Source organism: Dunckerocampus dactyliophorus, chromosome 7 (genome assembly GCF_027744805.1).
Source record: "Dunckerocampus dactyliophorus isolate RoL2022-P2 chromosome 7, RoL_Ddac_1.1, whole genome shotgun sequence".
Classification (NCBI taxonomy): domain Eukaryota; kingdom Metazoa; phylum Chordata; class Actinopteri; order Syngnathiformes; family Syngnathidae; genus Dunckerocampus; species Dunckerocampus dactyliophorus.
The window spans coordinates 20,666,187-20,686,799 of NC_072825.1; the positions used below are offsets into that span (position 1 = coordinate 20,666,187).

Sequence of the window (20,613 nt, forward strand, 5' to 3'; positions counted from 1 at the left end):
GCACTGCAGAAACAGGGAAAGAAGCTGAGAGGCACGAACGTCTACATGAATGAGCATCTGACAAAACACAACGTTGACATCGCCAAGAAAGCACGAGACTTGAGGAAGCAGGAAAAGATACAAAGCACTTGGAGCACCAAAGGTAAAATCTACATCAAGCTAAATGGAGGTCCAGGAGAAGCAAGAGTGCTTGTTGTCAAATATATCAACGATCTGGATAAATATTAAAGATCAAATTACCAAGACAACAAGGATAATGGAGGATACAACCCTAGAAAGAACCATGCGTCTATAGCATTACATTCAATAACATTAACCTTGATATCATTGTTGCAAGGGCCTGTTCAAAAAATACTAACTATCTACATTCAATGACAGTCACAGTACAACACCAAAGACGGCAGGATGTGGATCCTGATATCAACAGGAGAGAAAGGACTGTTTTGTTTTTTTTTATACACATGTATTAGCAATTGATGTGATACGAAGAAGGGGTACGATTAAATAAGCTGTGCTTCTTCCTACTCCTTTTCGGACATGTGGGAATTGTAACATGAAGCATTCAAAGTAAACTGTATTCATGTTTGAAATAAATTAAACCATAACCGTAACCATAACCATTTATTGGCCCACTTATTCAAAAAACATTTGTTTTTATTAATGACATATATTATTAGAAATTATATTTGCTTTGTCACTTATATCACAAAGCTTTTACAGCTTATAAAACAGTATACTGAGCTGCATTGGATTGGTTTGAGTATCTTTAATGTACACAGTCTACCAAGGTGGCACCCCACATCCTTCAATTTGTCTGTAAGCTATTTTTATTTTTTATTAGAAAATTGTATTTATTGGATCATTACCTGACAGCAGATTTCCTGCGTCATTTTAAAACAAGTTTACTCTTTCCCATTGGTATGTGAATTATTGCATGCCAACTTAGCAGAGGAGTTAATTGGCAAGCCTGTCATGGTAGTTCACACTTCACACATTTAGCTGTGTAGTGCCAGTCATGCCGCAGGGGCAGGTGGGTTCTGGCAGCTCCAAACACACAACATGAATGCCAACACACAACACAAGGCTCCACTGCCCATATTTTCAGTGTGTGTGTGTGTGTTTGAAGTCAGAGATGCCGCATTCGCCAGAAAAGCTCCACTCTTGTATCTACAGACTTTGAAGAGCCTCTTTAGACAGATCAATCAAAGCAATTACACAGGCCCTTGACAGGCCCTCTCTAGATAATTAGTACAGCGAAACGCTAAATATTATGAGGCCCCATACTGCTCAAACTATTCTCACATTGATGCCATTGTTGCAGAGTATCGGGTGCAACTTTTTTCCAAACTGTCAAGGTGGACACAAACCCAACAGACCTTCATTAATGAACCAGTCAATATGACATAGAAGGCTCAGGAAGGAAACTTTATTACTCAATACCCAGTATAGATTTTCTTAGAAGCGCTGACACAGGTTAACGGAATGTCAAACCCAACAAGAAATTCAAAAAATCTTAAGTCTTTCATCTCAAAGGCTGCATGCAAAATCCAAGTATGTGACTTCTTTTAGTAAGAGCAGATGCAGCAAATTAGTTTTAAGATTGCTGCTTGCTGCGATACAAGTATCCACACATAGATACCAAAAATATATTTTCACTCCAATTATATCACTTCTTGTTTTTATTTTATCACGGATGACAACAGCACTATTTGATGGATAAAAACCAAACTAAAGCATCTAAAACAAAATGTGAGTCTCATTCTAGACATGCGACATGACATTACTTTTGTCAGTTGGTTTTGAAATAAAAAAACGAAAAGGGAATTAAAGGTGAAATCTAAAGACAAAAAAAGAAATGATGTGGCAATGATGTCATGGCATCGCCGCAAAGCGCTAACGAGGCTTCCAAACAAATTGCTGTAAAGTCACACCCGTGTTACACCCGTGGTCTTGCGAAGATAGTCCCGGTGGTCTTGCGAAGATCCTCATGCTGTTTTTTGTGGTGCTGCTTCGGATGCGCATTGAGGTTTGTCGTGTTGAACTTCCCCGGTTCTGTGCCACCGCGGGGACTTGAGCACATGAGCACACGTTGTTGTTGTTGTGATCATGTGCACTCTAGCCAGGCGCTGCTGGATAGACGTGCTGGAGTGGAGTCGAGAATGGACTGCTTGTATCGGAGTGCTGATATTGGATATTTTACAGTATAATCTGATCCGATTCCGATCTTTTTTTTTTTTTTTACAGATATCAATATTGGATCAGGACACCCCATGACAAAATGCATTCTCATTTGAATTGTAAACTCTGAAATACTGTATTTGCTCATTAGTGGCCCCCACTTGATTCAACACCATGTTTCAATCGTTGGGTCATTCTTGTACATTTAGTGCAATTTTTGGAACTACAGTATAGTAATCACGGCATATGGCGTGTATACAACATCAGTTGTGCATGTAATACGCGACTTGCAAAAAGTAAGCGCCTGTTCTCAAACTGATGCCTCCCCCAGAAAAAAAGTGGTTGGTGATGGTAATTACCTGAAAAATGCTATTGTTTGCACATGGACATGGAATAGTTAATGAAACTGCACAGCCTGGCAGAACTTAATATATTAATATTGAATTTTGTTGCCAACCAAACAGCAGCCCCCCACGAAAGCATAAAAATAGTCCATATATCGTATATTATACGTATTATAAAAGGTAATAAACACCTTAACACTAGCAGGCTAAAATATAAAAATGCCCCCAGTCACTAAATGAGGAAATACAGTAGACCAGGGGTTTTGAAATTGTGGCATAGTGAGCCTCCCCTCAGACAATATAATATGGCCGGGGCCTTCCCTCCTCCCCAAAGCAGCACCCAAAAAGCATCTATTCATTTGGCCATTAAACACACAAATATCTTGGCTTGGTATGAAATATGTCTTTTTCTTTTTTTCCCCTGATGTCTTGTAGTGCCTCCCGCTTCCTCGTCACACTCTGAAAACCACTGCAGTAGACCATAGCTAAACCGCAGCATGGTTGTATGTTTTTTGTTTATTTTTTATTGTATTGCATTGTGTTGTATCCATGTCAACAGCATTCAACTATTGTAGAATAACTAACTAACTAATAATTAACTAACTATAATTCAACTATTAAAAATTTCTGAGTGAAAGCAGCACTGTGCACAATAGCAGGACGGCATTACTTGCGCAACGGGCCACTCTGTGCGCCACTCATTGTGGGTCATGAGCTCTGGCTCACTGCCAGACAAAAGAAAACCTAATCCCATCCACCAGTAAACCCTATCTAAGCCCATGCTTAGCAGACTAGTTGTATGAAGTGCACACACTGCAGTCCCTCAATATGTTTCTCCACTGGGTTGGAAAAAGATGCCACTGCTAATGGATCAACCACCCACCTAGATCCACTGGAAAAAAATACTGTGCTACTGACAGAACGAAACCTGCAGATCATTAAGTGATGAGATCATACTACTCAAGGGATGGACTATTCCTCGAACTGTAATTTAGGGTTTTTTAAAACTAGTTCATCTGGTCCAAATGTGTTGGTGTGTTTGCGAAAACTGGTCCATCAAATCAAGGTTCGTAGTAGTTAGTAAACACACCATAGATGTCCACAGGTCCACTTTGTGGAGATGTCATTCACACACTAGGATATGGCTGTGGCTGGCAAATATTAAAGCATTGTGTCGCTACCACTGATCATCTGCACCTGGGTCCAATTATCACTAAGTAATTGCTTCATCCAGGTAGCGGCTCGTCGTGTAATCGAATTTGGAAAGGTAATGTCCTCCAGGTATCATGGGAGATCGGGCTTTGTCTTTTCACTGGGATGGCAGGAAACTTTCAACCGTGAACCTCTAAAACAGGGGTGTCCAAACCTTTTCTAATGAGGACTTTATACTGAAAAATCAAAGGATGCAGCGGCCAGTTTTACATTTTTTAAAACAACCCATGTAGATATGCAGACGTTTGTTATACAGTATTTTAAAAATTGCATCTTAGCTTTTTTTTTATTGGTGACACAGCGTATTATTAGTATGAATGCACTTTTTCTTCTTATGTTACACTTTTTTGCTAGTTTTTTTTTCATTTTTGCTGTTTATTTATTTATTTTTGTTTACAATTTTTTCAATTTTCTTCTCATATGTTTTTTCTCATGTCTTTATTCTCATGTTTTTATAATATAGAAGTATAATTAATACATACAATAATATTGTATAACTGTAATATTCAAACTTTTACCCGACCTAATTTTTATGAAATTGAAAGTTCACTCTTGTTTTGTTTGTTTCTCATGTTACATTTTAAAAATATATATATATATTTCAATCTTACATATTCTATTATTCTCATACAATTACTGTTCTTTTTTTCCATTTCTGCTGTGTTTTGTAGGTTTCTTGTTTAAAGGTATTTTTAGAATGTGCCAAGGGCCAATAAAAAACAGTGATGTGCTGAGAACAGCCCCTGGGACGCACTTTGAACACCCCTATATGGATGTTAGCTAATTGCACGAAAAAGAGAGGACAAATGAATATGAAAAGATAATGAAGATGAGGGTATGTTGTAAAAGGACAAAACAGAAAGAATCATAAACGTGTAATATAGAAGATGGATGAAGAAGAGCATGTTGTTGATTCTCAGTAATCCCTGCTAATCACAGTTTTGCTAGCCAAAAACTAATGCATGCAAATAATTCACCGTTTCTGGCATGCTTTGTTTGTAGGGAATCAAACTAGTGTGGAATAAACATACATCATTTCCAAGTAGTTGCACCACCAGCTCAAAATGTTGTCGTTTACCAACGCTTTTCACGGCATAAATACTTTTTCAAGGGTTGTGAGCCCAGACAATGCCAGCTGTTCTACTGCATCAGCCACAGCATTAGCAAAAACACATCATCATTAACACCCCTCAACATTGGCTGAGATTCACTATGTGTTTACTAAAGCTGAGCAAAGTGCTACCACTGGTGGGTGTTCCCCATCACTCACCCCTCTGAAGTTGCTCATTGCCTGGAAGTAGACAAGGTAGCTTTTACGAGGGTCCAAAGGGGTGTTCCAGTAGCCGTTGTAAGTGTGATTATCACCCACAGTGAAGGGACTGGCCTCTGGCAGGCTGCTGGGTGGCAGCTCAGCAGTGTAGTAGTGCGGGGTGCCCCTGGCCAAGGCCTCGCCATGGGACATCGGTAGTGGAAAACACTCTTGAAGCCCCAGCTCCCGTTTTACTTTTTTCCCTGTCTCCTCCTGTACAACCACCTGGTATGTGCTAAACACAAACAGGTAAGAATGGAACATTTTAATGCACTATTACTGGCATACAAGTAGAAGCTTGCATTCTACAATTTAAGATGCATTCCTCACCTGACAGGTGCTCCTCTGCCTTGGGCGGGGCGTAGCAGGACAGTTATTGTGCTCTCAGTCTCACTCAAGGGGGAGGGCATATCGCCATAATCAAATGTGGGCGCTGAGGACACACAGTATTTAGTTCATACCACACAAATAGTTTATATACAGTACCATGCAAAAAACATTGAACATCTTTACAGCAGTTATTTTTATACTGCACTTAACTCAAAAATACAAAACTATATAGATGTTTGGGACATGCGCCAAAGAAGAACCCATTACATTTTGGTGGAGATCTGAATAAAAGCTTGTACACAAAAGATCGCGGGGAGGGACTTTCCAGTTGTCCCTCGTTTATCACCGCTAATTGATACCAGACCCGACTGTGATAAGTGAAGTCGGATTCAATATTAATCAATTAAATATTTTAATGGTAACATTTAATATTTTAATAGTAAGTATGTTAATAGTAAGTAAAGTAGAGTATAGAAAACCTATCTATGACCTTCTCAAAATGTTTTTAACATTATTAGAGCCCTGTAGACATGGAATAACACCCCTATAGTGACCTTTATACTCGTATTACCTAATATAGTAGACATGATAAGTGATAATAACACGATAATAATAATAACTCACACATTAGCATTGTGAAAGTTCCTTCTTGTTGTAGTATCTCAAACATAATGACATTAAACATATTAAACATATATTAAACATATGGCATTAAAAAAAAAAACGATCACGATCATCCATCCTCACTATGAAGCTTGTTTAGCTAGATTTGTTTACACTACAATGCACCCCCCTTATGCTGTTTTCTGGCTGCTCAGTATAATAGAAGAAGCAGCTGCAATTCCAGCATGAGCAATAATCTCACCCTGCCCGTTTGTCCAGTGGCGGAGCCAAAACATTTTCATTGGGGTGGCCAAGATGAGAGCATTACTCACATAGGGGTGGCAATAAGTTGATACCTGAAATGTCTACATGGCCAGTGGGTGGCCGGAGAGTGACCAGGGGTGACCACGGCCACCACTGACCACCACGTAGCTCCACCAAGGCGTTTGTCACTCTGATATGTTGATATATGGTGAGTAAACAACATATTTTTTAATAAGTTAATTCTAATAACTTCATTTTACATGACCTTTAAAATAAATGTCATCAAAGTGTCAGTGGTTCTATTTTATTTTACTTTTACTACACAGCGGTTAACGTTTGTTTTTTTTTTTGCTTCTTGACAGTTAAGAATGATACAAGGTTATTTAGAACATAGCCTGTAGAGTTAATAAAGGTTTTATGATGCCGACAGACACTGGAAAGGAAGTCCACCATTATCCCAGAACGGATTTAACATATAGTGTTTGGCTATTACTTATTTATTAAACGCTCCGTCTCTTGCAGACCTAGTACACCGTAGAATTTTAGGAAAACGATACCCCTTTTCTGTGCTTAAATGCCGAGCAGAGTTAATTTACTAAATACCCATGTCCTCTTATTAAGCAGAGTGTTTGAACTTCTTATAGTTTTCCTGGCTACAGGTCCAATTAAAAGTCATGCCAGGGAGGCAAAATTGATTGGTTTTTTCATTTAAAAGGATTTGGCTTAAGTCACGCGCCTCCCTGGAGTTGTGGCAGCACATTTTGCTTTAATATCAGGAGTCAATTAGTGAGGGAAAGAAGAGCAAACTCGTCATGTCCAATAAATGATTACCACATTAAAAAGTGGTTGGCCAATATCGCAGCATCCATTGCAGACATCAATTTTGCTAAGGCATTAAAAAAGACAGCGGTGAAGATCGCTGGCCATTAAAAGCCTTTGAAAGACAGCTCTCTGCTTAAAGGAAGATTACACATCAGTCATAGTGGTGCACATGTCTAAATATACTGTATATGTGGATGTGTATAAATGGAGCTGGATGCATGTATAGCTTTAAGACGCTGACAGTCATAGTATAGTTGCACCCATTTGAGAGATACTCCGCGTAAGTGAATGTTCTGCACCGTGGGTCAGCCAAGGGAGTTCCGGATGATCTGCAAAGACTTTTGGGCTCTTTCTGCAGAATGGCTTTGTGCCAGAATTGTCTATGACATAGAGCCAGTAGGCAAGGATTGTGCTCTAACTCTATAATTAAACAAAACGTTCTCTCAGAAGAGAGATTTAGGAGTGTGAGTGAGACACAGTTTGGAGTGGCTTTGCCCTGCATTCCTAAGAGGAGCATTTCCATCCCTTAACAAGCACAAATGCACCATTAAAAGGAGAGACCAAGAGGTGGGCTGGATTTCTATCACCATTACTAATAAGCTCTGAGAATCTCTGATGTGACATTCTGTCCCCGACAACATACAGTATATAATGTACTGTATATATAGCGTCCTTCCTTAAATGTAATGTTCAGCCCTGTCCTTTTGGTGGTGTTTCTCCACAAGTTAATTAATGTCTTAAGGACAACCAGATGACAGCTTGCCACTTGTTTAGCGAGGCGATGGAAAATAGCTCCTTCTCCCTGAGAGCATTATTTTTGCCTTGGCACAAGAAGAAAGATATCAAGGTCAATAGGGAAATATAAAGATCCTAATAATAGCACACAATCGGTGAAGTCTGGAGTTATACCTGCATGCTGCAGTGATAAACAGTGATGGCAAAAAAAGAACAGCCTTCACAGAGAGATGATGCCATTTCATATTTTAACTCAGCTTTCATACTAACATGAGCAATCTGGCAGGTTTGTGTTGGCAACGATCATTTTACCAATTTGGCAAATAATCTCCAATCTGGCAGACAAGCTGTGGTTGGTTTCTATTGTTCTACTATACACTTGCAGTGAAAATTGTACAACGGCACCGTGAGTACAATGTATTCTGTGATGCTGGTCAAACGCCAGTGTTTCAAAACAATTTTTTCAAATTGTTTTTACAATTTTTAGAAATAGAAATGACCTGTTCTAGGGTCAAACTTTGCCATCATAAACCTAACTGTACATTATGTTTTACACGACTGTGGTCACTTTCAGGCTAGCTATTGTGCTTTTCCTACATGCTACGTACAGTATGTCAGCGTCTGTTTATTAAAATGAATGTGCTTATTCATTCAATACTGTAATTGAATTGCTGATACTGCACTGAGAAGCCAAAACAGACGTGTGTACCGCTTTCCTACATCCCATTAAGTGAAGTTTCCAGTTGTATGGTGATAGTCACACTTTGCGTTTGCTGACATCTCATGTGACTTCACTTATGTTGATGGCTCGACCACCAAGAGACTGTTAAAAATGTCAGTTGAATCCCAAATTGTATGAGCAGTCAGTGTTTCCACTGTGTATGTGGATGAAGATGACAATGTAAATTTCTGGCAGTAAAATACCTGAGATGTTCGTGGTGATTTCAGTGAGGGCAGTCTGGCCGAAGCCCTTCCCTGTGCGGGCTCGCACCGAGATCAAGTATGTAGTTCCAGGGTGGAGGCTGGAGAACATGTGGTAGGTCTCATTCTTTAGCTTGGACACGGTTCTTCTGGGTCCTGGGACGTTGATGCCAGGGTCAGATGACTCAATGCTCTGATAACTAATCTGCAGGTGAAAAGACAGTGGCCTCGGTAACTTAAAACAAGGGGTCTGACATAATAATGGCGAAGGTTTGATTATTTAATTCACTACAATTAAAGCTGTAATTGCTGACTGGCACTGACAATGATAAGTAAAAGCATACTTAATTTCCATGGGCCAAGGACAAAGGACAAACCACAGTTCAAGTGGACTCTTGAGTGTTTCAAAATTTGATAAACGTTCAGGACTTCAATTAACTGTTATTAAAACTAGAAAACTGCTACATATAAGTGTCCTTTAAAAGTTCCATCTTTTTTCAAAGTTTTTCTTGGAGGACTGATTTGCCTGACTTGCACAGTACTCCCAAGAGAGATTCCAATTATACACTGAAAATGTGGAGAGCTAAATGAGATGACATTACCACATTCTGACGCTGATTGGGCACATATACAAAGAGCACTTTGCGTTTGCAATGAAACACACATAAAACAGACATGTGCTGTAATTGAAGTACTAAACGTGCATAGACATACAGTATACTCAATCACACTCAACCACAGACTTGGTGATTATGTTAAAAATTGTTTCATGATGGTGATTTCTTTAATATGTATACATTAATCCAACAACCCTCTTTGCCTTTTTCACAAGTTTCACATACTGTATCGACAACAATGTGCTTATTTTTTCCTGTGTTCCATCACCGCCATATCATAAAAAACATAGAAAAAGATGACTGTACAATATTAACTTCACGAAAAGTGTATGCATAGTGGCAAATAAAACCAAAATATATGTCAGTGATTTGGTGGAGGTGGATTACAATTGTAATGTTTTGTACACCACATGATTTTTTTGCTATCAATACAGAATTAACGTAACGTTTTATTCACGTGAAGTAATTTGGTCCTATAACTATAGCTTTGATTCTTGCTTTGCAGCTGGTTTCCAAAACTGACCTACATTGTATAAGCAATGTGACTTTGTTGGATGAAGGAGCAGTGGAGTACATGTGCACTACAAATGTAGTGTAATTACCCAAATCTAAGAAATTAGGGGTGTTGAGAGATCTCCTGTGACGAGTAAAAAGGGCTGAGATTTCTCATTTGGAGAAAAGCTGTGTCGTGAGAACAGGGTAGCCAGAACCCCATCAAGACTGTGAACTGTGGCATCGCTACTATGAACAATAATACAGTAATATGGAAGTGGCAGTGTGCAAGGCATTATTGGAAGCACACATTACTGTAAGTGCCTTATGCACACCTTGCAATCCAACCTACCTTGGTGTTCCCAGTGTCAGCATCAGCGAGTTACGTGTTGCTGTTTTATCCATCTGCGTTGAACAGCTGCTTGCTACTTGTTGTTGTCCAAGCAGAAGTTGTAGTAATTCTACATTTGATCAAGTTTACTTGTCAGATCAACCCACACAGATGTTCGGACTTGTCGGCACCCTTAAAGGGGACCTATTATGCTTTTTCTCATTTCTGACCTATAAATGTTGTTACAATGTTGTACTCTCGTGTTAAATGATGACGGTTCAGATAATGAGGTTTACGCATTTGGAAGTGAGACCAGAAAGCAGTTTTGGATGGCTCTGCACGCTGTGTTTTATAATTTTTTTTACAATTGTCAAGTCCCATTGACGTCAATGCAACCGGGACTTCCTTATATGGGCATACCCAGGCATTGCGGTAGGCCTGCCCTCCCCCCGCTCTGCTTCGCTCTGCTCTGTTCACCGTGCTCCCAAGAAATGTTTATTCGGGTGTGCCTAACTGTGTTTATTTTATGTAAGTTATCAGACAAAAGGGGTTCGGAAGCTGTCCGGAAGTCCTCCGGAGCGCTCGGGAGTGTGACCAATCACAGCGGAGTGGGCTCGGCGGGAGGCGTACTTGGAGGAGGGCCGGGGTGGAGTAAATTACACCGACGGGAGGCAGGAAACCCAAGGAAACAGTCTGGAAGATCGACAAAGCTTTCTGTGCTGGTTATCGTGTGTAGCTGCTCTATAGGAGTCCAGAATGCAAAAACAAAGGCCCGAAAATTTGTACAATAGGTCCCCTTTAATCACCAAGCGGTCCTATTGACGCTCATTGTAATTGGCTCAGCACCAACAATTTAGCGGCAATGTCTCTATATTTAGCGAGTAAGGGTGCACACTTAAGTGCTTCTTGAGACATGCATTTGATAATTCGATAATTAAATACAAGCTGTCGACAAAGGTGAAGAATCCGCCGAGCAGGAGTAAGCTCCATTTTCGCAACGCTGTGCAAGGCACATCTGAAAGCTGTAAAAAAAAAAACCCTCCACAATGAAACCCAGCCCCTGACCAACAGAGCCAAGGAGGTAGAGCTTGGACACAATCCTCCGTTGCCTCGCTGCACCACCCCTTCCTCGCAAAACACGCATAGGTGTCCTAAGTGTGGCACAGGGGCCATTTGTGGAAAGTGGCTCATTGCAGAAATAAAACAAACAAAAAAACAGCAAAAGTGGAAAATAGAGCAAAAAGGAATAATGTGACTAGAAACTGCTAAAATGTTGTTACTAATAACTAATAAAAACGCAAAGATTTGTCTTTAAATGTATATGTATGTATAATGTACAGATATGTCATTTTTTTATTATAAATGTTTTTTTTTATTTATTTTTACCAGTTGTTCCTGAGACCTGTATTCAAATGTTTATGTTTTCAGGCTAAATAAAACATCCAAAACACGTTTTGTACTTGTCTTCTTTCAAAAAAAAATGTCATGATAAATTTCTGAGCACACCATGTGTCTGAGTTAATACCATCTTGACAAATCTAAAAGATGCTCAATTTCAGCACAGAGCAGTGCGAGGGTGTGGAAACTCTATAATACAATCAATAGACTCAAGCAGAGTGGACAATGGTTTAATTTGAGAGAAATGAAGAGGATTTCTACAGCTCTGTATAAAGCATTTACAGTCAGCGGCGGGTGATCAACACGCAGTATGAAAATAAATAAATATATCCTGAGCCGCATCCATTTTATGTCAGGCCACAAATCCTATTTAATAATATTCTTGAGGGGACATTGCGAGAGAGGCCAAGGAAGGAAAAGGTTGGCAGGTCTCACCGATGCCTCGCCACAGACGGAACAGTACATTCAGTGAACACCAAATCATGATACTGCTCCACAGAGTGCCTACAGCACAACAGATGCACATTTGTTGTCAATTAATGATGCTGGCTTTGGTTTATGGTTCAAAACCTTAACTCTACAATAGGGCATCCAACCTTGTGGAAGGGGATTAATGACACTAACCAAGGTTCCACTGTACTATTTAACTGTTAACTGTTGACCAGAGAAAAAAGTATTTGGTCAATAATTACATACATTCTATTAAGTTGTGTTTTAATGTGAGAAAAATGTTGGTTAGGCCAGATACCTGAAAAACTACAGTGATGTGACAATTTATTTTGAATAGGGGTGTCACGAGTTCTCGCTAGATTAAAACATGACAAGATTTCTCGTTCAGAAAAAAACGCCTCGGGATTTAAAATAAATCATGATAATTGAAAATGAACTTGATGATTTTGCCGGCCTCCATTTATTGCCATGTGCATGTGTGTCTGTTTTCCTTGTCTCTCGCCTCCAAACAGGGAAAGAGAGTTCACTCTGTGTACTGGTTTCAGCCCAAGACGCTTCATGAATATAGTCAACGCCGAACAGAGTGAGACCTCTTGTCAGTCATACAGTCACTTTGTCTGTCTGTGTGTGTGTGTGTGGGCGAAGCATACATACATGAGAAGAGTGTAGCTCCATGAGGAGAAATGCAAGGTAACGTGAGGGAAAAAGATGCTTGCACAGAAAAATGCCACAGCCCCTGTGGCGGAATAGTAATAATGAGCAAGGTGAGCCCATCAGCATGAGCGAGCCAGTATGCAGAATTTAGTCGAAACTTATAACAACATAAAAGGCAATAAAATTAGCTTGCCCACCTCAAACATACTGTATCTACCCGAGAGTTGGGTGTCTTGTGATACCCCTAATTTTATATTTCCATTTTCTCTTACAATGGCAACACTGACAATGAAACTCTGTAGTACTGCACCTGGGCCATTTATCAGGACAGTCTGTGTCAGGGGACGATCAGTTTGGGTATATGATCATGCTGGTAACATGTAAAAGGGCTTTTACAAAGAAGTGGCTCAATCCAGGACCTCCGCCAAATGACACACAATATACAATATGGAAGTATAAAAAAAAAACAAATAAAAACTGAAGAGGTCTTATGTCAGAAAATGGGTGAAATGGACACTGTTCACATGGACGATGAGCAAACTACTTTAAGATCACACCACGACAAAGACTAACTAATTAGATTAGAAAATGTATCAATCAGTTTCATTTCACCTAGTGAGAAGGCTCTGCAGAATTGCACAGTTTATTTCTTCCTGGTCAAGTCATACATTTGTGTCACCACTAGGCCAATTCGCTTTTGTGAAAAGACAAAAGTCACGCCCGATAAAATCAAAGTCACACAGTCACATACTAAAGAAATGACTCCCAAAACATGATTGTAGAGATTGTAAGATCAGTTTCATTATACCATACTCTGAATTAAGTATAAACTACATATGGAAAAGACAGAAAACAGCACCACTTGCTTGAATGTAGTGTCATCTCTAATTCAAGCAAAGCAATAGTGTTTCTTCACTGATTTACTGAAGCATACCCTGAGTAGATGACATCTGAGATTATGAGTAAATATGTAGCAATGTATTTCTACCAAATAAAAAAAAACTACAGGCAAATTAAGTGGTAGAAGTAGTGTAAAAGCATTTAAACAACTATACATGGGTCATTAGAGGTGGATTTCATTGGCCAGTGGGACATTGACTTCACTATATTCACTCACCTCATACTGAGTGATAAGGCCATTGGGCTCCAGAGGCTCCTCCCACTTGAGGAAGATCATGTCATCCAGCGGGGTGAAGGTGAGTGACTCTGGTGCAATGCCTCCTGGGACTGGAAGACATTGTCATAACACACATTTGTCTGAGAAACTGTGCCTGTTCTGTTTACATCAGCCAAGTCACGAACACCATGTCACGTTGCGCGGGAACAAAGCACCATCACAGATAGATAACCTGCTATTTACAGCAGGTTGACACCTTTAATTAAATACACCGTCCATACATGGACTGCATCAGTGAATACATAAATTGTATGGTCTAGTTCTCTGTCAATCCTCATTGTGGACATTTAAGGTGCTTGCAATAGTAAACGTGCATCAATGTTGATGGAAACAATAGTCTGATCGAGAAAGTGGTTGAAGCAAACAACATATAAATACAAATCTTACATTAACACTACATCAGAATTACACTTGCAAGATAAATCCAGCCAAAAAATCAAAACCAAATCATTTTACTCAAACTTTTGTTTGTTTGTTTTGCTGTCTTGTCAGTCTTTTCCCCATCCTCCTCCCGGGACTTACTGTCTTCTTCAGTCTGGAAGGTGACCTCTCTGCCCTCTTTCTTGCCCTCAGGGTTGACCAGTGACAGACGGACATGGATGCCGTGGTAGGGCGGCAGATCACGCAGTGTGAAGCGTGAGGTGTTGTGCTCCACGGCCAGGCATTCTCGCACGGTGGTGTTGTGGCCGCCGCCGCCGCCCGCCATGGTGTAGCGGTAGCATAGGGACACTGAGTATGTGTGGCAGCGTGTCACGTTGAACGCCAGGTTCTCCCACAGCAAAGACAACTGCCTGGGCTGGATATCTGTGGCCGTGAGGCCCCGCAGTGCACGCATTGGCTCTGGATGGGAGAGAAATTAAGATGAAAAACATGCGGTACAGAACTGCAGTGTTTCCCATACATTTTTGTGGTAGCCTGCCACAAATACATTTTACACAACCAGATTTAGCACTCGCCTTTGCTCACAAACACATAAATGGGACTGTATGTGTAGTTTGTCATTAAAGCTCCATACAGTAGATGCATCGTAATGCTGCTTCTTGCCACATCTTACCATGCACACACCACAACTGACTTGATGTAACACATCTGTTAATCAATATAGTGAGATATTAGATGTACAATAACCTGTACATTATCTTTAAAATTAGCGCACACTTACAGTAAATGGAGAACAGCTAAAATTATGAATGTTTTTTTTAAATTACCTTCGCACGTATGGCCAGGCATGCGAGTCTACTGCTACACGAAATGAATCAAACAACCCAAAAGTCAACAATTTAATATTCTGTTGCTCAATAAGGTTTAAAAACACATTTCTTATGACTCAAATCAAAATGCTCTGTTTTATCGATCTACACACAAACACTGAGTGGGAGTTTTTGAAAATCTCCACTCTGGCCAGAGTTATGCATCATGGCCATGACCATTATGAAAATTAGATGATGACGTTTGACATGCGCCAAGTTGTTCTCTGTACCACTCTGTCACTCACTTCTGTCTCGCCCATCCATGAAGGGGCCCGCACATCAAGTCTGACTGCCACTGCAGTAAAAAGGGGTGGGGTGAACAGTCACTTATTTGCACGAGACATGACAGCCCCTCAAAACTGGCTGCTCGAAACAGGGCTGTTTAGAAGGGGTTTAAGTGTGCTGTAATTCTTGATACGTGGGGTATATTGGCCGAAGCATGTCGCAGACATTTCATTGAAACACCTAGTTTTAATCTATAAAATACAACTATATAAATAAATAAATATATATATATCCTTTAATACACGTTGGTCTAGCTATCACCATGTTTTGTCTATGGTATATAAACAGACTTCTCTTTTTCTCTGGTTTGAATGCACTTGGAGGAATTTTTAGGCAAAACTGTGTCCACCTTGCCAACACTAATGGCTCTACACAGGGGGGGCGACAAACGACCGCAATTGGCAAAACTCATTGCCAACACATAGAAAACCCTACACATGGGAGGCGAGTTTAATTTTACTTGAAAATATTGTCTTCTGCTGCATGTAATGTCCTCTGCATCAGTTATCCAAAAAACAAAACAAAACAAGGACTCCTCAAAAAACAGCTTGAGCCACTGCGTCTTCTTTTTCCTTGCCTGCATTTAACCAATGAAACAATTAGATTTTTGATAGTGTCATGTAAACTGTAAATATTCTGGATGTCAGGGTCTTGCACCAGCCTTTAAATGTTCCGGTCCACAAAGCAGCCATATTTCCAAAAGGGTGGTCAACTATTGCCTGTTTGCTTCCCCTTTAGCAGCGCTAGACCTCAAGTCAGTTGTGCTAATTAATCAGACAATGTACAACTTGATGTTGCTCTCCAACAAGCCCTGGCTGCCATAAACAAACATACTTGTATTAACTGTGCAAGGGTGCTGACTTCTACTTGTTATTTTTATTGCTGGATCATTACACATTTTTAGAGCGAAACAATTTAATTCTGCTCATGGCTGCGGTAATGCTGTCCACCTAAAAGAACGACATCTCTCTCTTTCATCAATACTGAAAGATACAGAGAGCCTCTTGTAGAGGGAGGCACAGACCCCCCAGTGTTCAAGAGCATCCCAATCAAAGCCAAGGACATCCTCACTATCAATGGGGACATTCATCAATTGTTAACACAGTCAACAAGCAACATAATGTATTGTGGTGCTTTATCATTTTAATAAAGCATGATGAGGAATGGGCGGGGAGGCGGGGAGTGACATTGAGGAGACATATGGGAGTAAAGGACGGATCGGAGGAGTCTTCATTTCCTTACTGACTAGTGCAGGGAACATCAATAAGAGAGCAGGTGCATCATTAATACGCTACATACAGACATTTCATGCATTAAAGTCATATTCTGCACTGCTCTTTCTATATTGTTTTGACCACCCTTCATCATCTCCTCACTTGCTAGTTTGTCCACATTCAAGCGCTTACAAAACAGCAAAACAACATTATCGTATACAACAGTCCTATGCCCAATTTCATTTGCATTTATTACAGCCTGTGGTACCAATTATTTTGAAGTAAAATGCACTGACAGTTCCAATCTACACAGAGGGCCTCTGCAGTCACCAGCTTTCTCTTTTAATTTGCTTTCAGCCATCTCAGATACAAAATATGACCCCCGCATCATGCAGACTAATACCACTAACTAGTAGACATGGGCCACAAAAATAAAATACTCGTGTTCCATTGTTGAGTGCAACTGATAAGTATTGTAGTGGCATAATTAATAGTCTTCACAGCCCGAGTCTAAATAATGTGAGGCATTTACATTCTGGATGGATGAAAGCAGCAACAAACAACACACAGTGTACTCATTGTGGCTTTTCTCAAAGTGGACATTCGTGCCAAGCCTTGCCTCGTTTTACTTGTCGGTGGGCCATGGGCAGCCATTCTCTGACACCCCGCAGCCGCCCCAACGTGGCCGAAAGCCCAGAGCACCATGTTGATCCTAAGAGATTGGACGTGAGATTGAAAGTGACGGGTTCTGCTTTGTTGTCTCCGCTCAAATTGTGACATGGGATAGTACAAAGCAGCCATGGAGGTGATTTGGACTGACTGCTTCAGATGAAAAAAAAGTACATCTGTGTAGGCATTTCTGCCTTGTCGTAAATAAATGCAAAATATAGTAGGGACTCTACAGTAGAATGAAATCCATTCCGTTACTACATTACATTGACTTGTTTGGATTTCAAAAGAAATGTTTTCCATTAGTGGTTTTCAACATATGGTACTTAACATGTTACATTAAGAAACGTCACATTTCACGTGCACAAAAAGGAGTACGAAAAAGCAGAGCTTTTTTAATCCGACTCATGTCTCCATGTCTCAACAATTACTGATAATTGTTCACTACTTGTGTTTAATATGTCCACGTCGCCATTTTCCAAAAACAACACGTCGGCAGCGGCACCAAATTTATTTCATTCATAAGGTTAAATTGAGCGTAATTAACGCATGCGCATCATGGCAAGCCACACCTCTCTGTTATGACAGCACAGAGTCACAGTCTGATGCTCCTCTATAACCGTATTGTGACTTGAACACAGTTAAAGTGTGATTCAAATGCTTTGTTTTAAGATAGATCGAAAATAAAATTAATCGATTTTCAGACATGTGCTATCTTTTAGCTTGATTTTAATTTTCAGTTAATTTGGAGTTGTTAATACAAACAAATATATAGAAGTGCGTCCTGTCATTTATCCTTCTTTTAATAAAATACAGTAAAAATGGGCATATTTCAGACATAGTTGTAAATTGTGATTAATCATGATTAATTAATTTGAAAACTGTGATTAATTAGGTTAAAAGTTAAATCATTTGGTAGCCCTATACATAGAATATTCTGTGAAAATGAAAAAAACAATGCAGAAAGGAAAAAAAAAAGAAGTGTGTGTTTAAGAATTACATGAATTATATTGGGATTAATTTGTTCCAGAGTTAAAACCACAGCCATCATATAACGTGTATCATACAAGTACGAGCAGAAGTTAACCATTCTAATATTAATATGTTCAAACACTGTATTAATGTTGATGGCAAATGAAGGCTTGCTCATGCAACTCACGTATCTCATTTCTAACATGGATTGTCACACAAGTGAAAAAACGTATCAATCACCAATGCAATGCAAGACATTAAGATCTTTTGATCACACATGACAAGCACATGGCAGCTTGTCTGGCGGTGGCTAGCATAACACACTAACGTAGCAGTCTATAACTTCACCCAGTGCTAGTTCTTGTCAAACATCACGGACAGATGGGACTGAAATGCACAACACCAGTCACAGAAGATTCAAATCAAAGTCCTCTGTTCACAAAGAGCTGCTTGATTCCGACTGAGAGTCCAACGGGAAGGGAACTAAAGAAAACTAAGAGTGTGTTCACACTTTGTCTGGCACAAAAAAATTTAAAAAGATACTCAGTGTGTACAAAACAACGTGATGCCGTCTGAGTAACATATTGTTTCTCTGGGGGCTTTTTTAGCAGCTGAGATGTAACAAAGGGGATAAAAATTGTGTTTTCCCCCTTGCCGATTTCTTATTTTTTTGCATGTTTGTCACACTTAAAGGTTTCAGATCATCAAACAAATTTAAATATTAGTCAATGACAACACAAATGAACACAAAACGCCGTTTTTAAATGAAATCTTTTATTATTAAGGGAGAAAAAAATCTAAACCTACACGGCCCTCTGTGAAAAAGTGATTGCCTCCCTGTTAAAACAGAACTGAGATTAATTGAGATCTATCAGTCTCAAGGTTATAAAACCATTTCTAAAGCTTTGAGGACTCCAGTGAACCACAATGAGAGCCATTATCCACAAATGGCAAAAACATGAACAGTGGTGAACATTCCCAGGTGTGGCCGGCCAACCAAAATTACTACAAGAGTGCAGGGACGACTCAGCCAAGAGGTCACAAAAAAAAACCAAAAAAAACACAACAACATCCAAAGAACTGCAGGCCTCACTTGCCTCAGTTAAGGTCAGTGTTCATGACTCCACCATAAGAAAGACACTGGGCTAAAACAGCCGGCATGGCAGAGTTCCAAGACAAAAAACACTTCTGAACAAAAAGAACATTAAAGCTCGTCTCAATTTTGCCAGAAAACATATTGATGATCCCCAAGACCTTTGGAAAAATACTCTGTGTTCTGACAAGACAAAAGTTTAACTTTTTAGAAGGTGTGTGTCCCGTTACATATGACGTAACAGTAACGTCAAATTTCAGAAAAAGAACATCATACCAAGAGTAAAATATGGTGTTGGTAGTGTGATGGTCTGTGGCAGTTTTGCTGCATCGGCATCTGTCATCAATGGAACCACAAATTCTGCTGTCTACCAAAATATCCTGAGGGAAAATGTCCAGCCATCTGTTCGTGACCTCAAGCTAAGATGAACTTGGGTTCTGCAGCAATACAATGATCCAAAACACACAAGCAAGTCCACCTCTGAATGGCTGAAGAAAACCAAAATGAATACTTTGGAGTGATCTCGTCAAAGTTCTGACCTGAATCCTATTGAGATGCTGTGGCATGACCTTAAAACGGCGGTTCATGCTGGAAAACCCTCCAATGTGGCTGAATTACAACAATTCTGCAAAGGCCAAAATTCCTCCACAAGGCTGTAAGAGACTCATTACAAGTTATCGCAAATGTTTGATTGCAGTTTTTTGCTCCTAAGGGTGGCCCAATCACTTTTTCACACAGGGCCATGTAGGTTTGGATTTTTTTCACTTAAATCACTTTCATACAAATCACTTAAAAACTGCATTTTGTGTTCAGTTATGTTGTCATTGACTAATATTTAAATTTGTTTGATGATCTGAAATATTTAAGTGTGACAAACATGCAAAAAAAGAAATCAGGAAGAGGGCAAACACTTTTTCATACCTGTATACCTGTATAAGAAATGTATAAAAAATGTTCCCGGAGTTCCTCCGTTTTACACGTAGATGAAGATGTGCTGCAAGGACAGGGCATTTCTGATGGGATGCATACCAAAACAATGTATCATAATGGTACGGGTGCGGACGTACATGGTAGTAAGACTAAAAAACTAAGTAGCTATATGCGCCTCATTTCGGTGGTAAATTAATGCAGACTCATCCACCGTCAACAAGTGCTTGAAGGTGCAAGTAACGTTTTGTAAGTAATGCAGCATCCCGACAGTCACACAGAGTGTGATGCTCTTTTTAAACTTTTGCCAACCTTAACACGCTCAGCAGTTCTCAGTTCCCACACAGGAAACACATTTCTCTGTCT

At 39.8% G+C, this 20,613-nt stretch overlaps 1 protein-coding gene across 4 annotated transcripts in view; it reads right to left on the bottom strand.

Annotated features, from left to right (window-relative positions):
- The window catches only part of ptprub (protein tyrosine phosphatase receptor type Ub), a 251,866-nt gene that overhangs the window by 57,240 nt on the left and 174,013 nt on the right, over positions 1-20,613 (bottom strand). For all 4 annotated transcript variants that reach the window (XM_054781885.1, XM_054781887.1, XM_054781886.1 and 1 more), the window contains exons 8-12: positions 14,360-14,677; positions 13,778-13,887; positions 8,722-8,923; positions 5,374-5,476; positions 5,005-5,278 (exon numbers count right to left, since the gene is read on the bottom strand). In XM_054781885.1, the coding sequence (XP_054637860.1) occupies positions 5,005-5,278; positions 5,374-5,476; positions 8,722-8,923; positions 13,778-13,887; positions 14,360-14,677 (1,007 nt within the window). The remainder of the gene's footprint in view (positions 1-5,004; positions 5,279-5,373; positions 5,477-8,721; positions 8,924-13,777; positions 13,888-14,359; positions 14,678-20,613) is intronic.